This window comes from Canis lupus, chromosome 16 (genome assembly GCF_011100685.1).
Source record: "Canis lupus familiaris isolate Mischka breed German Shepherd chromosome 16, alternate assembly UU_Cfam_GSD_1.0, whole genome shotgun sequence".
Lineage (NCBI taxonomy): Eukaryota > Metazoa > Chordata > Mammalia > Carnivora > Canidae > Canis > Canis lupus.
The window spans coordinates 22,388,812-22,407,181 of NC_049237.1; the positions used below are offsets into that span (position 1 = coordinate 22,388,812).

The window sequence follows — 18,370 nt, forward strand, 5'->3', positions numbered from 1 at the left end:
ACATGACAACCCCACCCTCTCCAACATGTTACAATAAATGGTAAAAACGAAACAAAAAAAAAAAAAAAACCCATACTACGAACTCGGTAATTACTTTAGTTCCGTAGCTCTGCTATAAGATCCTATTTTGTTTTTGTTCTGTACTCTTCTCTAACAAATACGTTTAATCGTATTATGCCACCCTCAGGTGTCTATTTTTTTATATTTTGATTAGCAGGCAAAGCAGAATCCTTTGTAAATTTCCAACCAAGTAGCTATGACTGATATTCAATGTACTCTTTCATAAACCCCAATCACAGAGCTAATGTAAGTTTTAGAAGTTCAACTTTTAGGGATATCTGAACTATTACTTGGACTTTTCCTGCGTCTTGTGTATAAACTACCATTGACAAAAGAACTAGAAGTGGTATAAAGAAAAAAATATGGCAACTGATAATAATACTGTAACACAGTGCTTCTCAAAGTATGACTCAGGGATCCTGTTCAGAGTGTTCATGAGGTCAAACCTGCTATTAAAATAATACTCAGAACATTTTTGTCACTCTCTCTCACAAGTTATAGTGGAGTTTTCTAGAAGCTACATTACTTGTGACATCCTGCAACTAAATAAATAACAGCAGCAGAGAGTTTAGCTGTCTTCTATTAAGCGAAATACGAGTTTTGCAAAAAATTTTCAATCCTATTCTTTTCACTGATTTTTTTGTTTTTCTAAGTATAATTATTATTCATAAAAAAGAATTATTCTCATATGATTTCACTTATATGTGGAATCTGAAAACAAACAAATGAACAAATAGGTGATGGGGATTAAAGAGTACACTTGTGATGAGTACTTAGTGTTCTTTGTAAGTACTGAATCACTAAATTGCACATCTGATACTAATATTATGCTGTATGTTAACCAACTAAAATTTAAACAAAAACTTGAAAAAACGGCAGCCCGGGTGGCTCAGTGGTTTAGCGCCGCCTTCAGCCCAGGGCCTGATCCTGGAGACCAGGGATGGAGTCCCATGTCAGGCTACCTGTATGGAGTCTGCTCCTCCCTCTTCCTGGGTCTCTACCTCTCTCTCTCTCTTTCTCTCTCTCTCTTTCTGTGTCTCTCATGAATAAATAAAATCTTTAAAAAATTTTTTGAAAAAATAAGTGTTTGTAAAGTAAAAAGAAAAAAAGAAAGAAAAACCGAAACAGACTCATAAATACAGAGGAACAAACTGATGGGCTGCCAGAGGGGAGGAGGATGGGGAGTTGGGCAAAATAGGTGAAGGGGACTGGGAGACACAGGCTTCTAGTTATGCAGTGAGGAAGTCACAGGAAAAAAAGTACAGTATAGGGAAAATAGTCAAAAGTATTGTAATAGCATTGTATGGTAACAGATGGTAGTTACAGCTGTGAGCACAGCATAACATAGAGATCTGTCAAATCACTATTTGTATACCAGAACCTAACAATGTATATCAACTATACTTCAATTTTTTTTTATACTTCAATTTTTAAAAAGGGTACAATCTTCCAGTTATAAAATAAATACCACATTGGGATATAATGTAATTCATGGTGACTGTAGTTACAGTCACATGGTGAATGTTGGAAAATTAAGAGTAGCTTAAAAGTTCCGATCCTAAGAAAAAAAATTATAAACATGAATGGTGACAAATGTTAACTGGACTTATTGTGGTGACTATTTTGTAATATATATAAATAATGAATCATTATGTTGTACACCTAAAAATAAACTAAAATATGAAATCCACTCATTTTAAAATAGTATGTTATTCAGTTAATGGATTAATTAATGCTACTTTAACTTAATAAATATTTTAAAATATTATCCATTTTAGTTTCTAACATAGTACATATTAATGGATATAAACAAAGGTTCTTTGGAGCCCTCAAAAAGAATTAAGAGTATAAAGGGAATGTGATACTATCAAGTTTGAGAAGTACTGTAGTAGCAGATTCTATCACAATTTCATAGAAAGTGTTTCCTCTGAAATTTGAGAAGATAAAGGAAAAGATATTGACCTCATTATCATATTACAAAGACTAAACTTGTACTTTAGGACAAATATTAACTTAAATAATGGAATTAGAGGTGAGAGGTTTCAATCACCTTCCTCACTTCACAGGAAGAAAGAGCAAAAACAGACCTAATATGGAGTTTCATCTACTTTCTTTTATCATTTTCTACTAATGACTGTGCAAATGTAAAAAGTTCATAATAGTAAGAAGGAATGCAGCAACTGAATAATGTATAAATTATACTACCTGAGGTCCCTAAATGAGCCCACTGACCCAACTGATATCTGAGTTGTATTTTCCATGTATGAACCTATTCTTAAAAAAAGCAGAACTACAAAAAAAAAAAAAAAAGTGAAGAATGAAAGAAGAGGTATGAGGTGACTAAGGAAAAAGAAATGGGAAAAAAAGGAAAAGGAAAGGAGGAAAGAGAAAAAGGAAAGGAGGCTTTCATTTTGAGCAGTCACAGAAGAAAATGCACCAGTACATGGTTAACTGTGACATGATTAAGTAAGCAAGCATTCCTATGAAAATTCACATAGTCATATGTGACAGGATTTTTTTTTTTTAAGATTTTATTTATTTATTCATGAGACACAGAGAGAGAGAGATTAAGAGAGAGAGAGGCAGAGACACAGGCAGAGGGAGAAGCAGGCTCCATGCAGGGAGCCTGATGTGGGACTCGATCCGGGGACTCTAGGATCACGCCCTGGGCCAAAGGCAGGCACTAAACCACTGAGCCCCCCAGGGATCCCTGTGACAGTATCTTAAAGGTCATTTTAAAATTGAAAAATCTGAGGGGTGCCTGGGTGGCTCAGTCAGTTAAATGCCTGCCTTCAGCTCAGGTCATGATCTCAGGGGCCTAGGATTGAGCCCCATGTCCGGCTCCCTGCTCTGCTCAGCCAGAAGCCTGCTTCTGTCCCTACCTCGGCCCTTCCCCACCATTTGTGCTCTCTCTTGCTCTCTCTCTCTCTCACTCCATCTCTAATAAATAAATAAAATCTTTTAAAAAATTTAAAAATCTGAAATCAAGACATTTTTCTGTATAACATTTCCACAGCTGATGGTTAAAGTTGTCAGGCAATCCCCAAAATGCTCATTCTAACCAGAGAAACAGTAACAGTAAAACTGAACCCAACACCCCACCATAAACCTTTGGCAATTCTGGTCCAGACCTGATGCTTCTGTGAACTACCAAATCACTGAGAAGCCCCAGGAATGAGAGCCTTCTGGAAGTCACGGTGGCTGGGAAGCTCTCAAAGAGGTGAAAAGAAAGATTTGGTATCAAGGACATGGAAAAGAGGATTCCCAAGGGATGGGAGTTGTGCTGGGTGAATGGAAATTAAGAACAAGGCTAGAATCTACAGTAGAGTAAAACTTAGGAAAATTAATGAATGCCAGGGATGGCTTTCCTGGCAGAGGGCATCAAGGATATGGGACAGCACAGACAGGAGAGGAGCCCATAGAGAAGAAAGCTATACAGGAGGGAGGGCAGTAGGCAAAAGGTACTTAAGGTAGCTTCCAGTTACAATAACGATAATCACAGCAAGAGCTTTCCTAAGGATATTAAACCTACTTAATCAACCTCACAAAGGTTTGTGATGCTTTTGTGAGTAGAAAGGCAAAACAGCATACATGAAAAGTAAATGTATTAAACAATTCTACTTATAATAGTCATTTTCCACTTCTGATAATAAACCAAATATTTTACCCGCCATTTAAAACTCTATGATCCTACAGAGCAAACCTAGAAATTAAAAACACAATTACCAGTGCAGTTTACAGACTGCAAAATAATGGACTGCTGTGACCTATGTCAAATTGAACTACATATATATATTTTTAACACTATTCTATTAACAAAATCTATACTTGATTCCTTGACTTCTTTATGGCCCCCTACCAGTATGGTATACTAACTGGGTTTTATTCCTTTTTTTTTAAGATTTTATTTATTTATTCATGAGAGACACAGAGAGAGAGAGAGAGGCAGAGGCAGAAGCAGGCTCCATACAGGAAGCCCTATGTGGTACTCGATCCCGGGACTCTGGGATCATGCCCTGAGCCGAAGGCAGATGCTCAACCGCTGAGCCACCCAGGCGTCCCACTGCGTTTTATTCCTTATTCAACCTACAAGTGAACACCAAAACAAAAACAAAACAGTAAGGTCCTGCCTCATACACTAAACTCAGACCACTGAGGATGATACTCAACACACTCAGAGTATCCCAAAGATATCTACAGGATGCTCCTTGCCTGAGCCACATAGAGCCACCACTCCAGAACCACACCCCCAACCCCTTTACACCTGTTGCAGAGCAGGCTAGCTCCTTCCATTACTGAAAAACATAAGATACTTCGGGTAAAATTGCTACTAAAAATCTTAAGCCACATTAAAAATAATGTCCTGGCTATTGCCTTTGACCATGGTCTGACCCTGGCAGCCACTGTCTTATAGATCTCTTTTGACTTCTAGTTGTGAAACTGACCAACTGATTCTATACTTATCTATCCCACTTTTCATTACAACTCAGTCTATATCTAAAACCTCCTCCCACCTCAGGGTCCAGTCCTGGTGAGAAGTTCCTGCTTATTGTCCTGCCCCTGATACCTGTCTTCGGTCCAAGTGATAATCCTGGCAGATAGTTGAATCTCAACTATGACAGAAGTACCAGAGAGCTACAGTCAATAAAGTACATTTGAATATTAGTCCAGAAAAGAAATAGGTTTGAATTCATTCTAACATGACAAAATCTTTTTATTCATACTATTTCCAATAAAACACAGGGCTTTAAAGAAAAAAGATTTTCAGATTTTCAGCTCTTTCCACATTGGTAGTTTAAACATCAATACAACTTAATTCTAAAAAAAAAAAAAAAAAAAAAAAAAAAAACTTAATTCTAGTACAGTAAGAGAAAAATAAACTCTAGAGTTTATTTTAATGAAATTTATCTGTATGTGCAAAAATTTAATTTACATACATATTTTACAGATGAAGGCATTTTAAAAATAAGAGATTACTTATAGCAAATTAGCCATGTGACCATAACTATAAAATACTTAATTCATCTAAGAGAATAAACCACATGCAGACAAACAAAACCAAGTCAATACTATTGCTAAAATAATGATGTGCCATTCATATTTTTAAAAATAGGTAAGAAAGAGAATCATCGTTTTTAGCTCCAACAAAATTATAACATCTGAATGAACTTCTCCCAAAAATATTGCATTTTCTTCAGTTTGTTTTTTTTTCCCTAGGCTACTTAGTGAAATTCAATAATCTAAGGTATAATTAAAATAGCACCCCAGTACTTTTCCACCATAGCACCTCATTTACCTGCTATCATTCTTCAGTTAAAAGGAGTAATGGAAATCAGCCTAACCAACACTACCAGAAATGAAATTTGACTTCCATGAATGTCTCATTCATTCCCGATCCTTACCCAAATGGCACAGAACTTGGATAGAGTAGACATACTGTGTTTGCTGAATGATAGAATAAATTTTAAAAAGAAAGGCAGAAAGGCATTCCAACATATAACATTATATTAGATATGCTATATTATTAGTATTTGTTTTGTCATTTTATTAGTAAGAAAGTTAACAGAATGAACAAAGGCCCATACCAGTGCATTTTCAATGTATCATCATTCCTTAGAGTAAATAAAACTTTCAAGGAGGATTCATACACACACACACACACACACACACACACACAAAGCCAAAAGAAGCTAATTCCCAAGTTATGCCTCCCCCACTGAAAGCATGAGGACAAATTTATCTCAGTACTTCTGAGAAAGATCATGCTGTTGTATTGCTATCATGGCACAATGGTAAGGAAGAAAAAGAAAATGGTTTATTAGTTCACTCCCCAAGAGGGTTATTCTAGTATTAGACTAAGTAATGAGAAGTGATGATGGCCTAGGCAGTACAGCCTAAGGAGGTGAAAAGTGGCCAACACTGGAAATAATTCACTTTATATTTTGAATGATTCACCTTCAAAGGGGCCATGCTATTAAGTCAAACAAATACTGTAACAATAAATCAGGCAATCATGATGCAAGAGAAGCTACATCCAAAATTATGGATAAAAACTTACCACCTAGAAGGAAAATTTATTTTTTAAGTGAATCCAGAGTTGGAAGAAAAAGAAACACATTTTCATATGGTTAGTTTTTATGAAACTACTATATATTCAGCAAACTTTTAACAGCATCCATTGTAATTAAGGATTAAAAAGCACCTCTACTATTTAAAACCTAAACAACAGATAACCCTAAGTATATATATATAGCACACATTTTTCAAAAACAAAGCTATGAACTAATAATCACTAAAAATATGATGATGCTATTGTACTTATAATATTCTCCCTCTTATACGTAATTCTGTCACTATAGCCAAGTGTTAATTATGTATGATTGGCATAAATCAGGATAATACTAAACTGCTCATTTGTATACTGCCTCTTACCTATAAACTCTTACATTCTAGTTGCCAAAAAGAAGTATGATGCTCCACTTAATCTCTTTCCAGTTATTCAAAAGTGGTCTGAAGACAGAGCAAGAGCAAATCCGAGGTCTGTGGTTCTGAACCTATGGACATAGACACTAGGGTGCCCATGGCTAGTTTGGATATCAAGCATGCTGAGTTATCTGAATAAAAAACCAACTTCACACCTTTATTTACTACTATGTTTCAAAGTATTGTGATTAATAAGATACAAGTTTATTTGAAAGTATTATTAAAGCAATATTAGCTTTCCACAAAGTAATTCAGGTTTTAAAAGAAACCAGTCTCCCATCTAGCAACTTCCACAGAAGTTCTATGAGATCCTCAACTCTTAAATAAGAATTGAGAGTATTACTGGACTTTTTTTTTTTGGTCATTACACATTTTCTCAGTCAACAGACACTAACTGCAAAACCACTGTATGTGAAGGAGACCTCAAAATATCTCATGTGAAGAAGATACCTAATGCTGGAACTCACTGACTTGGGTCAAAGTTATATGTGGACAAGAGTATTCAAAATTGTCTCTTTCAGCTGAAAGTTAGGTTGAGAAATTATGTGGGAGGAAAAGAATGGGGACAGGATTGTAACTGTCACCATAAGACAGAGAAGAAAGGAGAGAAAAACAGTGGTCAGGACTGTCCACTGACCGGTCATTGCCGTTACAAGCTGGATGAGTTTAAATTCTGATTCTCATGTCAACGCTCACATTATGGGAATCCTAATACTTTCATTTCCCCAAGATGTATTACAATGCCACTACCCCAAAATGTCCTTCGAAAGTATCTACTAATTTTATTCTGTATCACCTCTGGACACGTATCTCTGAATCAATAGGTCATTCTAAATTTACCTCATGGAAATTGCAGTAGGAACTTCCTGGTTGAGTATTGTGAGATTTGCGAAGGCAATGTTAACTATCACTACAACTCTTCCTCATTTTTCTGATGATAGAACACTTATTTTCCCTTCAAACCATCTCAATGGCCCCATACAGCTCCATTTTGCCTTTCCTAAGGAAATTACATAGCCTTTTGGAATATGAGATCAAATTTGGATGGATACCTAAAGTTTTAGTTCTTTTAATATGATTTTTTTAAATTGCAAAATACATTGTATAGCAAATCAAGGAATGATCTAGATTCTTTAATTCTAAGAAACCTAGTTTTCTCTTCAAAATAAATGGACCTGGGACTAATGAAATAATTTTTGTGCTAAGTACATATTGGCCTATATTAAACAAAAACACTTTCATTTTCTCTAATATAAAGTTTAAGTGAATGCTAAAACTTCACATCTATGATAGGTAAAAATTTATATATAATTATAAATTAAATTTCACTCAATATCTTAAATAGAAGATGAGACAGTAATTAGATTATTTTGATATTTCAACTAGTAAAAGGCCAATGTGAACTGAGAAGTGTAGAAAAGGCTGATCCTAAGACTGGCTAGCTACTGTATTTAGTAAAAATACAGTTAACATTTTCAGATCTAACTTATATCCCCTTTCCATCAAATATTAACCCAAATAGCTAACCAAAAAAATGAAACAAAAAAGCAAATGCTCTGTCTCTGCCATCTACTGGAGAAAGAAGATACAGAACACACTCACTACAGATAAGACAATTCCACACATGTAGACAATATATTCACTTTTAAGTGAATTATGCTCATAAAGTTATTTCTTTTTCCAAGGATTTACATTTACCTATCTGCCATGTAGAGAATGAGAGTTGGGAGGCAGAGAATAAGCACATGTGAATGCAAAAGCAAAGATAAGCCTAAGATATTTCACTTTCTCTAAGACAGCTTCACAACCCTATACTTACATGGCCATGGAGATCTGTGTTAAGAAGCATCATTGCACAAGTGAGACAATGGACTCCATCTAAGAGAAGAGACAAGGAAAGAAAGCATTGATTCGCTATTTCCTGTTGGATTCCTTATTATCATTAAAGTAGCAAATTATATTAAGAACCTGTGAACACATAATAATGTAGCTAGCCACCATTGATCATATCTGTTAGGGAGACAAGAAATAGATAAATTATTAAAAGGACCTCAGTGTACAGAGTTGGACTCTGTTGGTGATAAACTATATTATTCTTCCCTCTTTGGAGGGCAATTTGATAGTACATATCTTAAGCTTTGAAACAGTATCTTTTGACATATCAAATTAGTTTATAGGGCTTTTCACTAAGGAAATAAAGATCTATACAAAATACAAGTGTATCCAAAGAAACGTTGCTTACAATGGGGAACAAGTAAATAAAACTCTCCAAAAACACAATCCTATTATGCTTAAGTCACTAAAAACATTGTCCAAGTATACATGTTGAAATAGATAGTTCACAATAAATTATTATATAAAAAACACATTATATGCAGTATGGTACCATTTAAATATAAATACACCTAGAATAATATATAACATTATATTAAAAGTTTATTGTCTCTGGATAGTGAGATAATTTTTATCTTTTTATTTATATTTTCCCAATTTTCTGTAACACAAGATACAGAAGCGAAAATAAGTCATTTGCTACTCTTCTTTCTTTTTTTTTTTTTTTTTTTACTTCCTGGGAGGAAAGTGAAGAAAGAAGCAAAAGTCAAAGAAAACTAAGTTTTGGGTCTTTCATTGTACTGTCTTGGTATCAGTTCTCTGGCTAAAAACATATGGGCAGGAACAGTTAGGCAACATGTAGGTTGACTGGTCCAGGATATTATGGATCAAACAAAAATACAATAATACAATAATCTCTAAAAATTGAAAAATTAAATATTCAGGGGGAAAATGTTGCTTAAACCAGACGGATCATGTCACATTTAGACAGAAACATCACTCTCTCCTTACTTTATAAAGGAAAAGAAAAAGCACTAAGAATTAAGCTTCTCATTTCCAAACCTTAGAATTACTTCTCCCATTCTTTTCCCCCAATTTTCAATCTACGTATAGTAGACAAAGGTGGTTGCAGATACAGAAAAATCTTATTAGTGTATGCCAAATATACAGCAAGGCCTTCCTAATTCCTGAATTCATGAATTAAAGACCACTTATTCTTCAGGAGTATGCCTTTGAGTATAGTAGGTGATTTCTGTCATTAAGGTCTCTAAGGAGATGCTACTAAATGCCCAAAAGTATATTTATTCCAGTTCTAGTTTATTAAATTTTAAATATATTTAAAATAAATTCCTTGAAAGCATTTGTAAAACTCAGCAGCCAACTCTCATATATCCTTATCAATGTCCAGTTGAGTGTACACATCCATATTCCTTATTTCACTCAGCAATGTCACCATATGGGGCACCTGGTGGCTCAGTTGGTCAAGTGTCTACCTTCAGTTCAGGTCATGATCCCAGGATTCTGGGATCAAGTCCTGCCATCAGGCTCCCTGCTCAGCGGGGAGCCTGCTCCTCCTTCCTGCTTGTGCTCGCTCTCTCTTGCTCTCTCTCTCTCTCAAATATATAAAGTCTTAAAAAAAAAAAAAAAAAAAAAAGGAAAGTCAACATTTTATTAGATTTGAAGGAGGTTTTAATAAAAACAACTCCCTTCTATCTCTTTCATTCTCTACTCAATCCTGATAGTGATAGAAGCAGTGAATAAGTAATCTAAATATAATCCAAAAAAGGACTAAAGAAAATTAAGTTTCCATTTCACAGAGAGGAAGTGACTCTAATGATCAGTTTGTTAGTTAATTTAGCTATACACTAGAGGGCAGAGGCTGGGGGATAAGTACACTCATTCCAGTTAACTGGCAATACTGAAGCTAAGACAGAATTGTTATTTCTTGCGCATTTAGTACTAGTGATCTATTTCAGATTTGTGTTTATTAAAATTCTCCAATGGCAAATGAATGCATCAAACTTTGAAAATTTTGCTTTATTGCAGGAATCAACATGGAGGAGAAACCTCTTGGTAGGGTGAAAAATAAATAGTTTAAAGTTGCATTTTAAAAATAATACAATGAATATAAACTCATAGTTCATTAAAATCACAAGCCAAAGTCAGTGGTCAGTGCTGTTACAATGAATATCAAACCAAAGCACTGGAGACACACTACAAACTCCAGTGTGATTTGTAAATGTTCCCAAAACATTATTATCCCTAACCACAAAACTAAGCAAACATGCACTTCAAGAAGTTTAGAGATCAGATGTATAGGGAGAAGAAATAAGAAAGCTGGCATTTCATTTATTACAATATGCTTTGCATGTAAAATCTCTGAGTGACTGCATGAGCAACTTAAAGCATCTCGTCATACTATGGAACTGGAAAGCAAAGTAAAAAAAAATGAAAAGAAAAGAATATCAGGCAGTCATTAAATATCATGTTTTTTAAAGAATATTTAATGACATGAGAAAATGCTCAAAACGAAAAGGAAACAACAGGAAAAAAAAATTCTGGAATGATTCAAATTCAACATTGTACAAATAGAGCAGAAGCAAATATATCAGTGAATAATAGTTATCTCCAGATAATTAGAGATATCTAGATGATTTTCATTTTCTTCTGTATAATCCTCCATATTTTCCACAATAAAATAGAACTTTCATAGTGAGAAAAATAAGACTTGTTTTTGGAAATATAAACATTTGCATCAAATTACCTTGTGAAGCAATGGCATCTGGGTTACAATAAAAGTATCTATTGGAGAAGTGTATTAAAACTCTCTCTCGTTCTTGAGTTTCTCCCACAAGAGAAAATGCTTTAAAGAAATACCTTAAAAAGATTTAAGAGAAAAAAAGTGAAACTAGAAAAAATTACCATACTCTTCATGTTTGACAATTAAAGTTAATTCTATATAAGAAATTAATTATACAAAGTAAGATAGATATTCTAGTTATTTTTTTAAATCACTAGATAGCCATTCAATATAAATTTATTTAATTCTATAAAATGTCAATATAAAAGATGAAAGGCAATACCAACAACATGTAGTTAATACATTAAGAAATGCTTTGGCAAGGTAGTAACTCTCCCATATGACTAAGTGACAAGTAGCCATTTAAAAGATAGGTCAGATAAAAACCAAAGAACACTCAAGACTAAACCAACCCATAACCATTGGATCATTGTTTGTCATCTTGCTGTATGATTGATTGTATTTGCTACTGACACATTGTTAAAATTACAACTATATTATTATCCTGTGTACAGTAGGTTTCTGTTAATTTTATTTTGCCTATTATCATATTATATTACTTTTTATATGAGAAGAAAATTGGGAGCCAAAATCCTAATTTACTCCTTAGGTTAAGAATAAATTAATTTATGTATAAAAATTTTTGAAAAGTAAAAATATGCCTAGAACCACACACCAATCTAAATCAGAGTCACTAAGAGTATTATCTATTAGTGATAAAATCCTCACTTGACAAAGTATATGGACTTCCCTGAATATAAGATGGAAGAAAAAAAAAATCCTTTAAAATGTTCTAAGAAATCTTACAATTAAAAGAAACATACAAAAATCTTATTTCTGGGACACCTGGGTGGCTCAGCAGTTGAGCATCTGCCTTTGGCTCAGGGTGTGATCCCCGGATCCAGGATCAAGTCCTATATCGGGCTCCCCGCATGGAGCTTGCTTCTCCCTCTGCCTGTGTCTCTGCCTCTCTCTCTCTGTGTCTCTCATGAATAAATACATAAAATCTTTTTTAAAAAAATCTTATTTTTATGATAAAAATGTTGCTATCTTAGTTTGTTAAATCTAAATTATATTGATCAAACTTTAATTTTTCATAACTGTCTTTTATAAACCACATCAGAAAGCAAACTACAAATATAGATATTTCCTCTCCTCTTATCTGTTTTCAGTGGGAAAACCTATGCATGCCCTCAATTCACGCGAAGTGCCACTGAATAAGTCACTATTGTGCATTCTAATCCAAACACCCTCACTTTACCTCTCAAGATTCCTGATTTATAAAACTATAGGGTTACACAGATGATCTCACAATTCTTCCAGGCTCTGACACGTTATAAAGTTTATAAGAGTAACTGCTGACTGGGTTTTACCTTCAGTGGCTCCTAGAAATTTACAGTACCATATGGTGTGAAAAGTGAGGATCAGTGTGTTTATTAAACTTTAATTTGAACAGATGAGCAAAATGTGTTACTACCTAAAACAGTTTTGCAGATATCTTCTGCTTATTAGTATGGTGATATTCTTTTTTATTCCATTCATGAATTAATTCCAAAGTATCATCTTAGAAGGCTATTTAGTTATTATAAATCTGTGCCTTCTTTAAACTGATCATTAGAAAACCAAATTCCCAGATTCCACTTCTCAAGACTTACTTTGTCACTATTCTTTTCTACGTCATCTACTAGATACAAAATATCAGTTCATGTGTGTTTTTATAAAAACAATATAATTTTCATTCTACTAATGGGCTACTAATTCTACATTCTACTAATCTGGGCTAAGATCACAAAGTCACTGTGTGTTTTATAAAAACAATATAATTTTCATTCTACTAATGGGCTACTAATTCTACATTCTACTAATCTGGGCTAAGATCACAAAGTCACTGTGCTCTAAAAAAAAAAGAAAAATCAGATTTTAGTTTCAGCATTACTTTCTCTTCTCCGAACTAATCATTTGGAAGCAAAAAAGAACAGAAGTGATATTTAATCATACCTGAGAGACTGATCCAGGGTCATTCCTGTAAAATCAAAAAACTTCAGATATTCTTCTGCAACTAGTTTGCTAAATTCATTGCTATAAGAAAACAAGACAGACTTTGTTATTCAAATTCAAGCTATTAAAAATGAGACACAAACGAGGACATACGCAAACACCAGCCCTAGTATAGAACGTACTTCTTGCCTAGGTGCTTTGCGACATCCGACCTTTTGAATCTGTCTAGTTGATAAAGTCGTCTGGCCAGCCTCCTGGCTGCTTCTACGTTGCTGCGGGTACCATTACTGAGACTTTCTGAGGCCTCCTTTTCCAGAATTTCAGTGCTCCCCATCTCAGAATGAGCCTCTAGCAGGGTTGTTTTTACACCAGCATTGCTGTGAGAATTGATAAAGAAGAAAAAAAGAACAGAAAAGTTTTTGTTTTTTTTTAATGTGACAAAAAGGGAAACTAGCTGATGAAATTATTGTGCCTTAGAACCAAATGAAAAAATTTAGATGAGATAGTTTTATACTTATTATTATTCATAAAAGTACTTCCAGCTGTTATATTTCCATCTTTCAAAGTGTTGGCTTAAACCCTTGATGAACAGTTCTCAAAACTTTTGATCTCAGTACCTCTACATTTTAAAAAATATGGAGAAAAAAATAAAAAATAAAAAATAAAAAAAATAAAAAATATGGAGGACTCCAAAGACCTTTGTGTTTATCTGAGTTGTTATATCTATTGGTAATTCACCATATTAGTAATTTAAAAAGAAAAAATTTAAATACTAATTCACTTAAAAATAACTAGCTCATTTCATGAATATAAATATTTTATTAAAAATAATTATAACTTCCAAAACAACATAAAATTTAGTGAGAAAAGCAATAATTATTTACATTTTTTACAGATTTCTTTAATGGCTGGCTTACTAGAAGACAGCTGGGTTACTCACTGTCACATCTATTTGTAACCAATATTTTGTTTTGGTTGAAATTAAAATAATCCAGTCCCACACAGATAATTTAGTTAGAAAAAGAAGTATTTTAATATACTTTTCAGATAATTGTAGATATTCTTTTTTTATATGGCACTAAAATAAGACAAGTGGTAGTTTCCCAAAGGTTAGTGTCAATATAGTATCAAAGAATTTTTTGTACTCATATTAAAATTTGTCTTCATCTTTAAATGGATCTTTTACCCAGGCAAGATTCTGTACCATGCACTGGTCATTGGCAAAATATTGGTTGACACATTTTATTATACAATAGTTTTGAAAATCACATTTATCATGTCACCACTACTATCTTCATCAAAATCTTTAAGTACGGAAAAGCTACTAAACTTTTAGTGGAAGACAGAAGTTTTTTTGACTGAAAGCTCACATTGTATTGTTGGCAACAAATACTATCAATTGTTTTCTTAAAGTATTGATAGGCTTACTCAATTAATTTTTGAGAAAATGGTTGCCAATAACCATGGCTTATCAGCTACACTGAAAAAATGGCAAAATTTTTCCTAAAATTGCATTTCCTAAAAAGTAACTAGTTTATAAGTCACAACTCAAATTGCATACAAAATTGTCCTCAAGAAAACCATCAGGAGAAGTGTCTTATGCATATTTTCCATCTCATCACATGTGAAATTAAAAGGGTATGTACCAAGGGTTAAAATATAATTATCAAGGAATTTTTATCAAGGAATTTTTAGGTGAGACTGGTTTTTTTATCTTGCATGCAGGACAGTAAAGAACATCAGAACGATTAGGACAGTTTAGTGCCTCTACGTTGATTTGTGCTGAAGCCCTCACCATGGCTTTTGTACCATCAGTGTGATTATCAATATAATGAAAAAGGAAAATAATGCTGTATACTGTTATTATAAAATAACTTCAACCTCATAAACATCCTAAGAGGGCCTCAGTAAGCCATGTAAACCACCTGTGAGCATCTCTGCTCTTGAAAAAGATCACAAACTATAGTCTGTGGCTGCCTATAGAATGCTACATCATGCAATATATAACATGGACACCAATAATGCAGTAATTTCCAAATTGGTGAATGAGGAAAAGATACATTTGTGATAAACTAGACTTAAGTAGCCTTCCAACATACCTACCACACACTCTAAACCAGACATAGAAATTCTTCTGTAATGAACTAGATAGTAAATATTTCAGGTAAGGACACATAAGTTCTCTGTTACACATACTTGTTTTTCGTGGGCTTTTTTTCAACCTCTTAAAACTTAAAACCATTCCAGGTTAGGCTGAAATAGGCCAAGAGGCCTCATTCTGCAGGTCTTTGCTCTATCATATTCTTCTTTAACTTGTCCTAAATTATGAGTATCCATTTATTGTCTAGCCTGAGACACTTGGAAGAGGGAACAGGGATGATAAAATCACTCAATATGTAATTATAATTGTTATAATGTTTTTTAAAAAGGTACTGCCAATAAAAAAATTATTTGTAAACTTGCAGTATATAATAAACGACAAAAATCATTATAGCAAAAAGTGAACATATTTCTAAGCAGAACTATTCAATATCTATTTTTGTTACTTATTCTACCTCACAATTTTCCATTGTAATTGGAAATTACACCAACTAAGTGGTAGCCTAGCAGGTTCACTATCCCTCAAATGCAGCAACTGCCACTGTCCACCCAGCCCATACACCAAGTAGCTCCGAGGGACCGCACAGCCCCAGACATCCCCAGACATCCCCAACCACTGCCAGACTGGAGGCAGATAACTGTCCCTCACGACTTCTCTCCGAGCTCATTGTATCAACAAGTATTCCACATGCTGTCCTTGACAGGGAGCATACAGGGAGGGAAAAGAGAGATTACCTCACATTGTCTTTTAGACTCAACTATGTGAAAATTCTGTTCAACGCACACGTCCACTCACACAGCCCAGAGGAGACTGCGGAGAAGCTTAGAAGTACCAAGTGGAGGCTTATCAAACCCAAGCTGACTTATTTTACTGCAGTTATTAATGATAATACTTCATTTTTTAAAATCAACGTAAAATGTTAAACCACAGTCAATGCCAGGACAACAAACATAAACTGGAATTGCCCCAAACTAAGATGTTTAGTAATCCTTCTTTAAACAATTAGCCACCTTAAATAATTTTCCAACAGAGACAGATACCAATTAATATAAATTGCTTCATTATGATGAGATCTTCAGGCAAATACATTTAAATATTTTTTCATCCTAAACCTTCCTCCACAGTTACCAGCCAGTTTTATGAAATCCATCCTATCAGAAAAATGAGTATTTAATCATTATATACAGCAAAGCTATAATAAGTAAACTCATATCAGAAAATTCATTTAAAGGACAATTCACATTTCAGGTTTTCCCACATTCATGGCTGAAACATAAAATATTAATTCCAAGAACTATTTTAGTGACGATCAAGTAATCTTTTTAATTATAAAAGAAAATCCCTGCAGTTGTGTCTGCATGCATTCTCTTACTCTATATAGTAGCTATCATGGAGAAAAAAACAAATGCCAAAGAAAGAATTTTCTTTTCAATTACACTGCCACTTATTGCTCATTTTTCATGACAAATTTATGGCATATATTTATGTCACTCCATGTAAATGGTATAATTACACCAGATATACGGCACTGCAAAAATTTTGTTCAAATACAAGAGACTTATCCTAATGAGTATATGTATTTTTTAAATGTAGTGGTCACAGTCACTCCTGTTTCTTATTTTTCATTCCTTATGTTTCCCTTCTTCCTACTCTCTTGCCCAACCTAGGCTATTTCGCCTCATTCTCCCTACATTCATCAAAAAGAGGTAATTTAAAAATCTGTAAAAATCAGACTTCTCTGGATCTTCTTAAAAAAATCTTCAATAAGGGCAGCCCCAGTGGCCTAGCAGTTTAGTGCCACCTTCGGCCTGGGGTGTGATCCTGGAGACCCGGGATCGAGTCCCATGTTGGGCTCCCTGCACGGAGCCTGCTTCTCCCTCTGCCTGTGTCTCTTTCTCTCTCTCTGTCATGAATAAATAATTTTTTTAAAAAATATCTTCAATAAAATAGAAAATAAGGACTACAGTGAGGATAAATACTTTCATTCCTAGATGGCTTCATTCTGTCCCACTTCATGATTTAAGAGATTACTTGAATAAGAACAGAAACTGTTTCATTTAAATCAGAAAGCCTAGCAATATAAATATAAACTTACCAGCAATCAGACAGACCCCAAAAAGAACTCATCTCAGAGCCCAGGGTGCCTGGGCCACACATATGTCCTTTTATAAGCCCCTTCCCAGTACTCTTTGCCCTATAAGTTCAGTTATCTGTTGGTCTCTAGGCTTCTAAGGACCTGGCTCCCTGTGGGGTCATATTACTATGACCTCACATTCTTGGCAGAGTGCTTATTGTTAGAGTTTTTGTAATGTTTTTACAACCCTAATAAAAACAGAAGCCAGAACACAAGAGCCACTGTATATCAGGAGCATAAACAACAGTGGCAACCCAGCCTTGCTCACATTTGATAAAGCAAACTGGATGATCCCTCTCAGGAGGGATGACACCCCATTTTGTTTCCTGGAATACACAAGACATTATCCATCTAGTCCACTGAATATTAGATGCTTTCAGTTGTTTCAATTTTCCCTTTTTTTTAAAAACTCTCTTTTCTTTTTCACAAGTAACTTTTACAATTTTCTAAGGCGAAATCCCTAATAGCCACTTAAATGTAGAAAAGATTCCCCAAAAGGTTCTCCCTGTGTTCCAGAAAATGCTTCACTGGGGCCCATACCTCACACCTGCAAACAAATATGGTAACACTATCACCAAAAGAAGGATCAGATTGTTGAGTGTGATCGTGGGGCATTCTTATAACCTTTTTATCATACTAGGATTACCAATTTTTCTAAGTAAATATAATAGGATACTCAGTTAAATCTGAATTGCGGATAAACAATAGTTTTTAAGCACAAGACATACACTAATAAAAATCATTCAATGTTTATCTGAAATTCAAATTTAACTGGCCATCTTATATTTTACCTGGTAACCCTACTTCCTAAAATGTTTGTTCTAAACTTATTTGAAGAATTCCAATTATGGCATTCCTTGTCAATTGGTAATATGTTTCACAATAGATTCCTTCTGGGTTTATTTTGACTGACTTATGTGATTCAATTCTTATTCCTTATTAAACTATTGTTCTATAGTTT

The 18,370-nt window shown here is 34.2% G+C and overlaps 1 protein-coding gene across 4 annotated transcripts in view; it reads right to left on the reverse strand.

Moving 5' to 3' along the window:
• The window catches only part of PSD3 (pleckstrin and Sec7 domain containing 3), a 594,054-nt gene that overhangs the window by 324,284 nt on the left and 251,400 nt on the right, over nt 1-18,370 (reverse strand). For all 4 annotated transcript variants that reach the window (XR_005371404.1, XM_038559855.1, XM_038559856.1 and 1 more), the window contains exons 5-8: nt 13,357-13,551; nt 13,175-13,255; nt 11,141-11,253; nt 8,363-8,421 (exon numbers count right to left, since the gene is read on the reverse strand). Coding sequence is in view for 3 of the 4 variants with exons in the window: in XM_038559855.1 (XP_038415783.1) it covers nt 8,363-8,421; nt 11,141-11,253; nt 13,175-13,255; nt 13,357-13,551 (448 nt within the window). In the remaining variant the exon portion in view is untranslated. The remainder of the gene's footprint in view (nt 1-8,362; nt 8,422-11,140; nt 11,254-13,174; nt 13,256-13,356; nt 13,552-18,370) is intronic.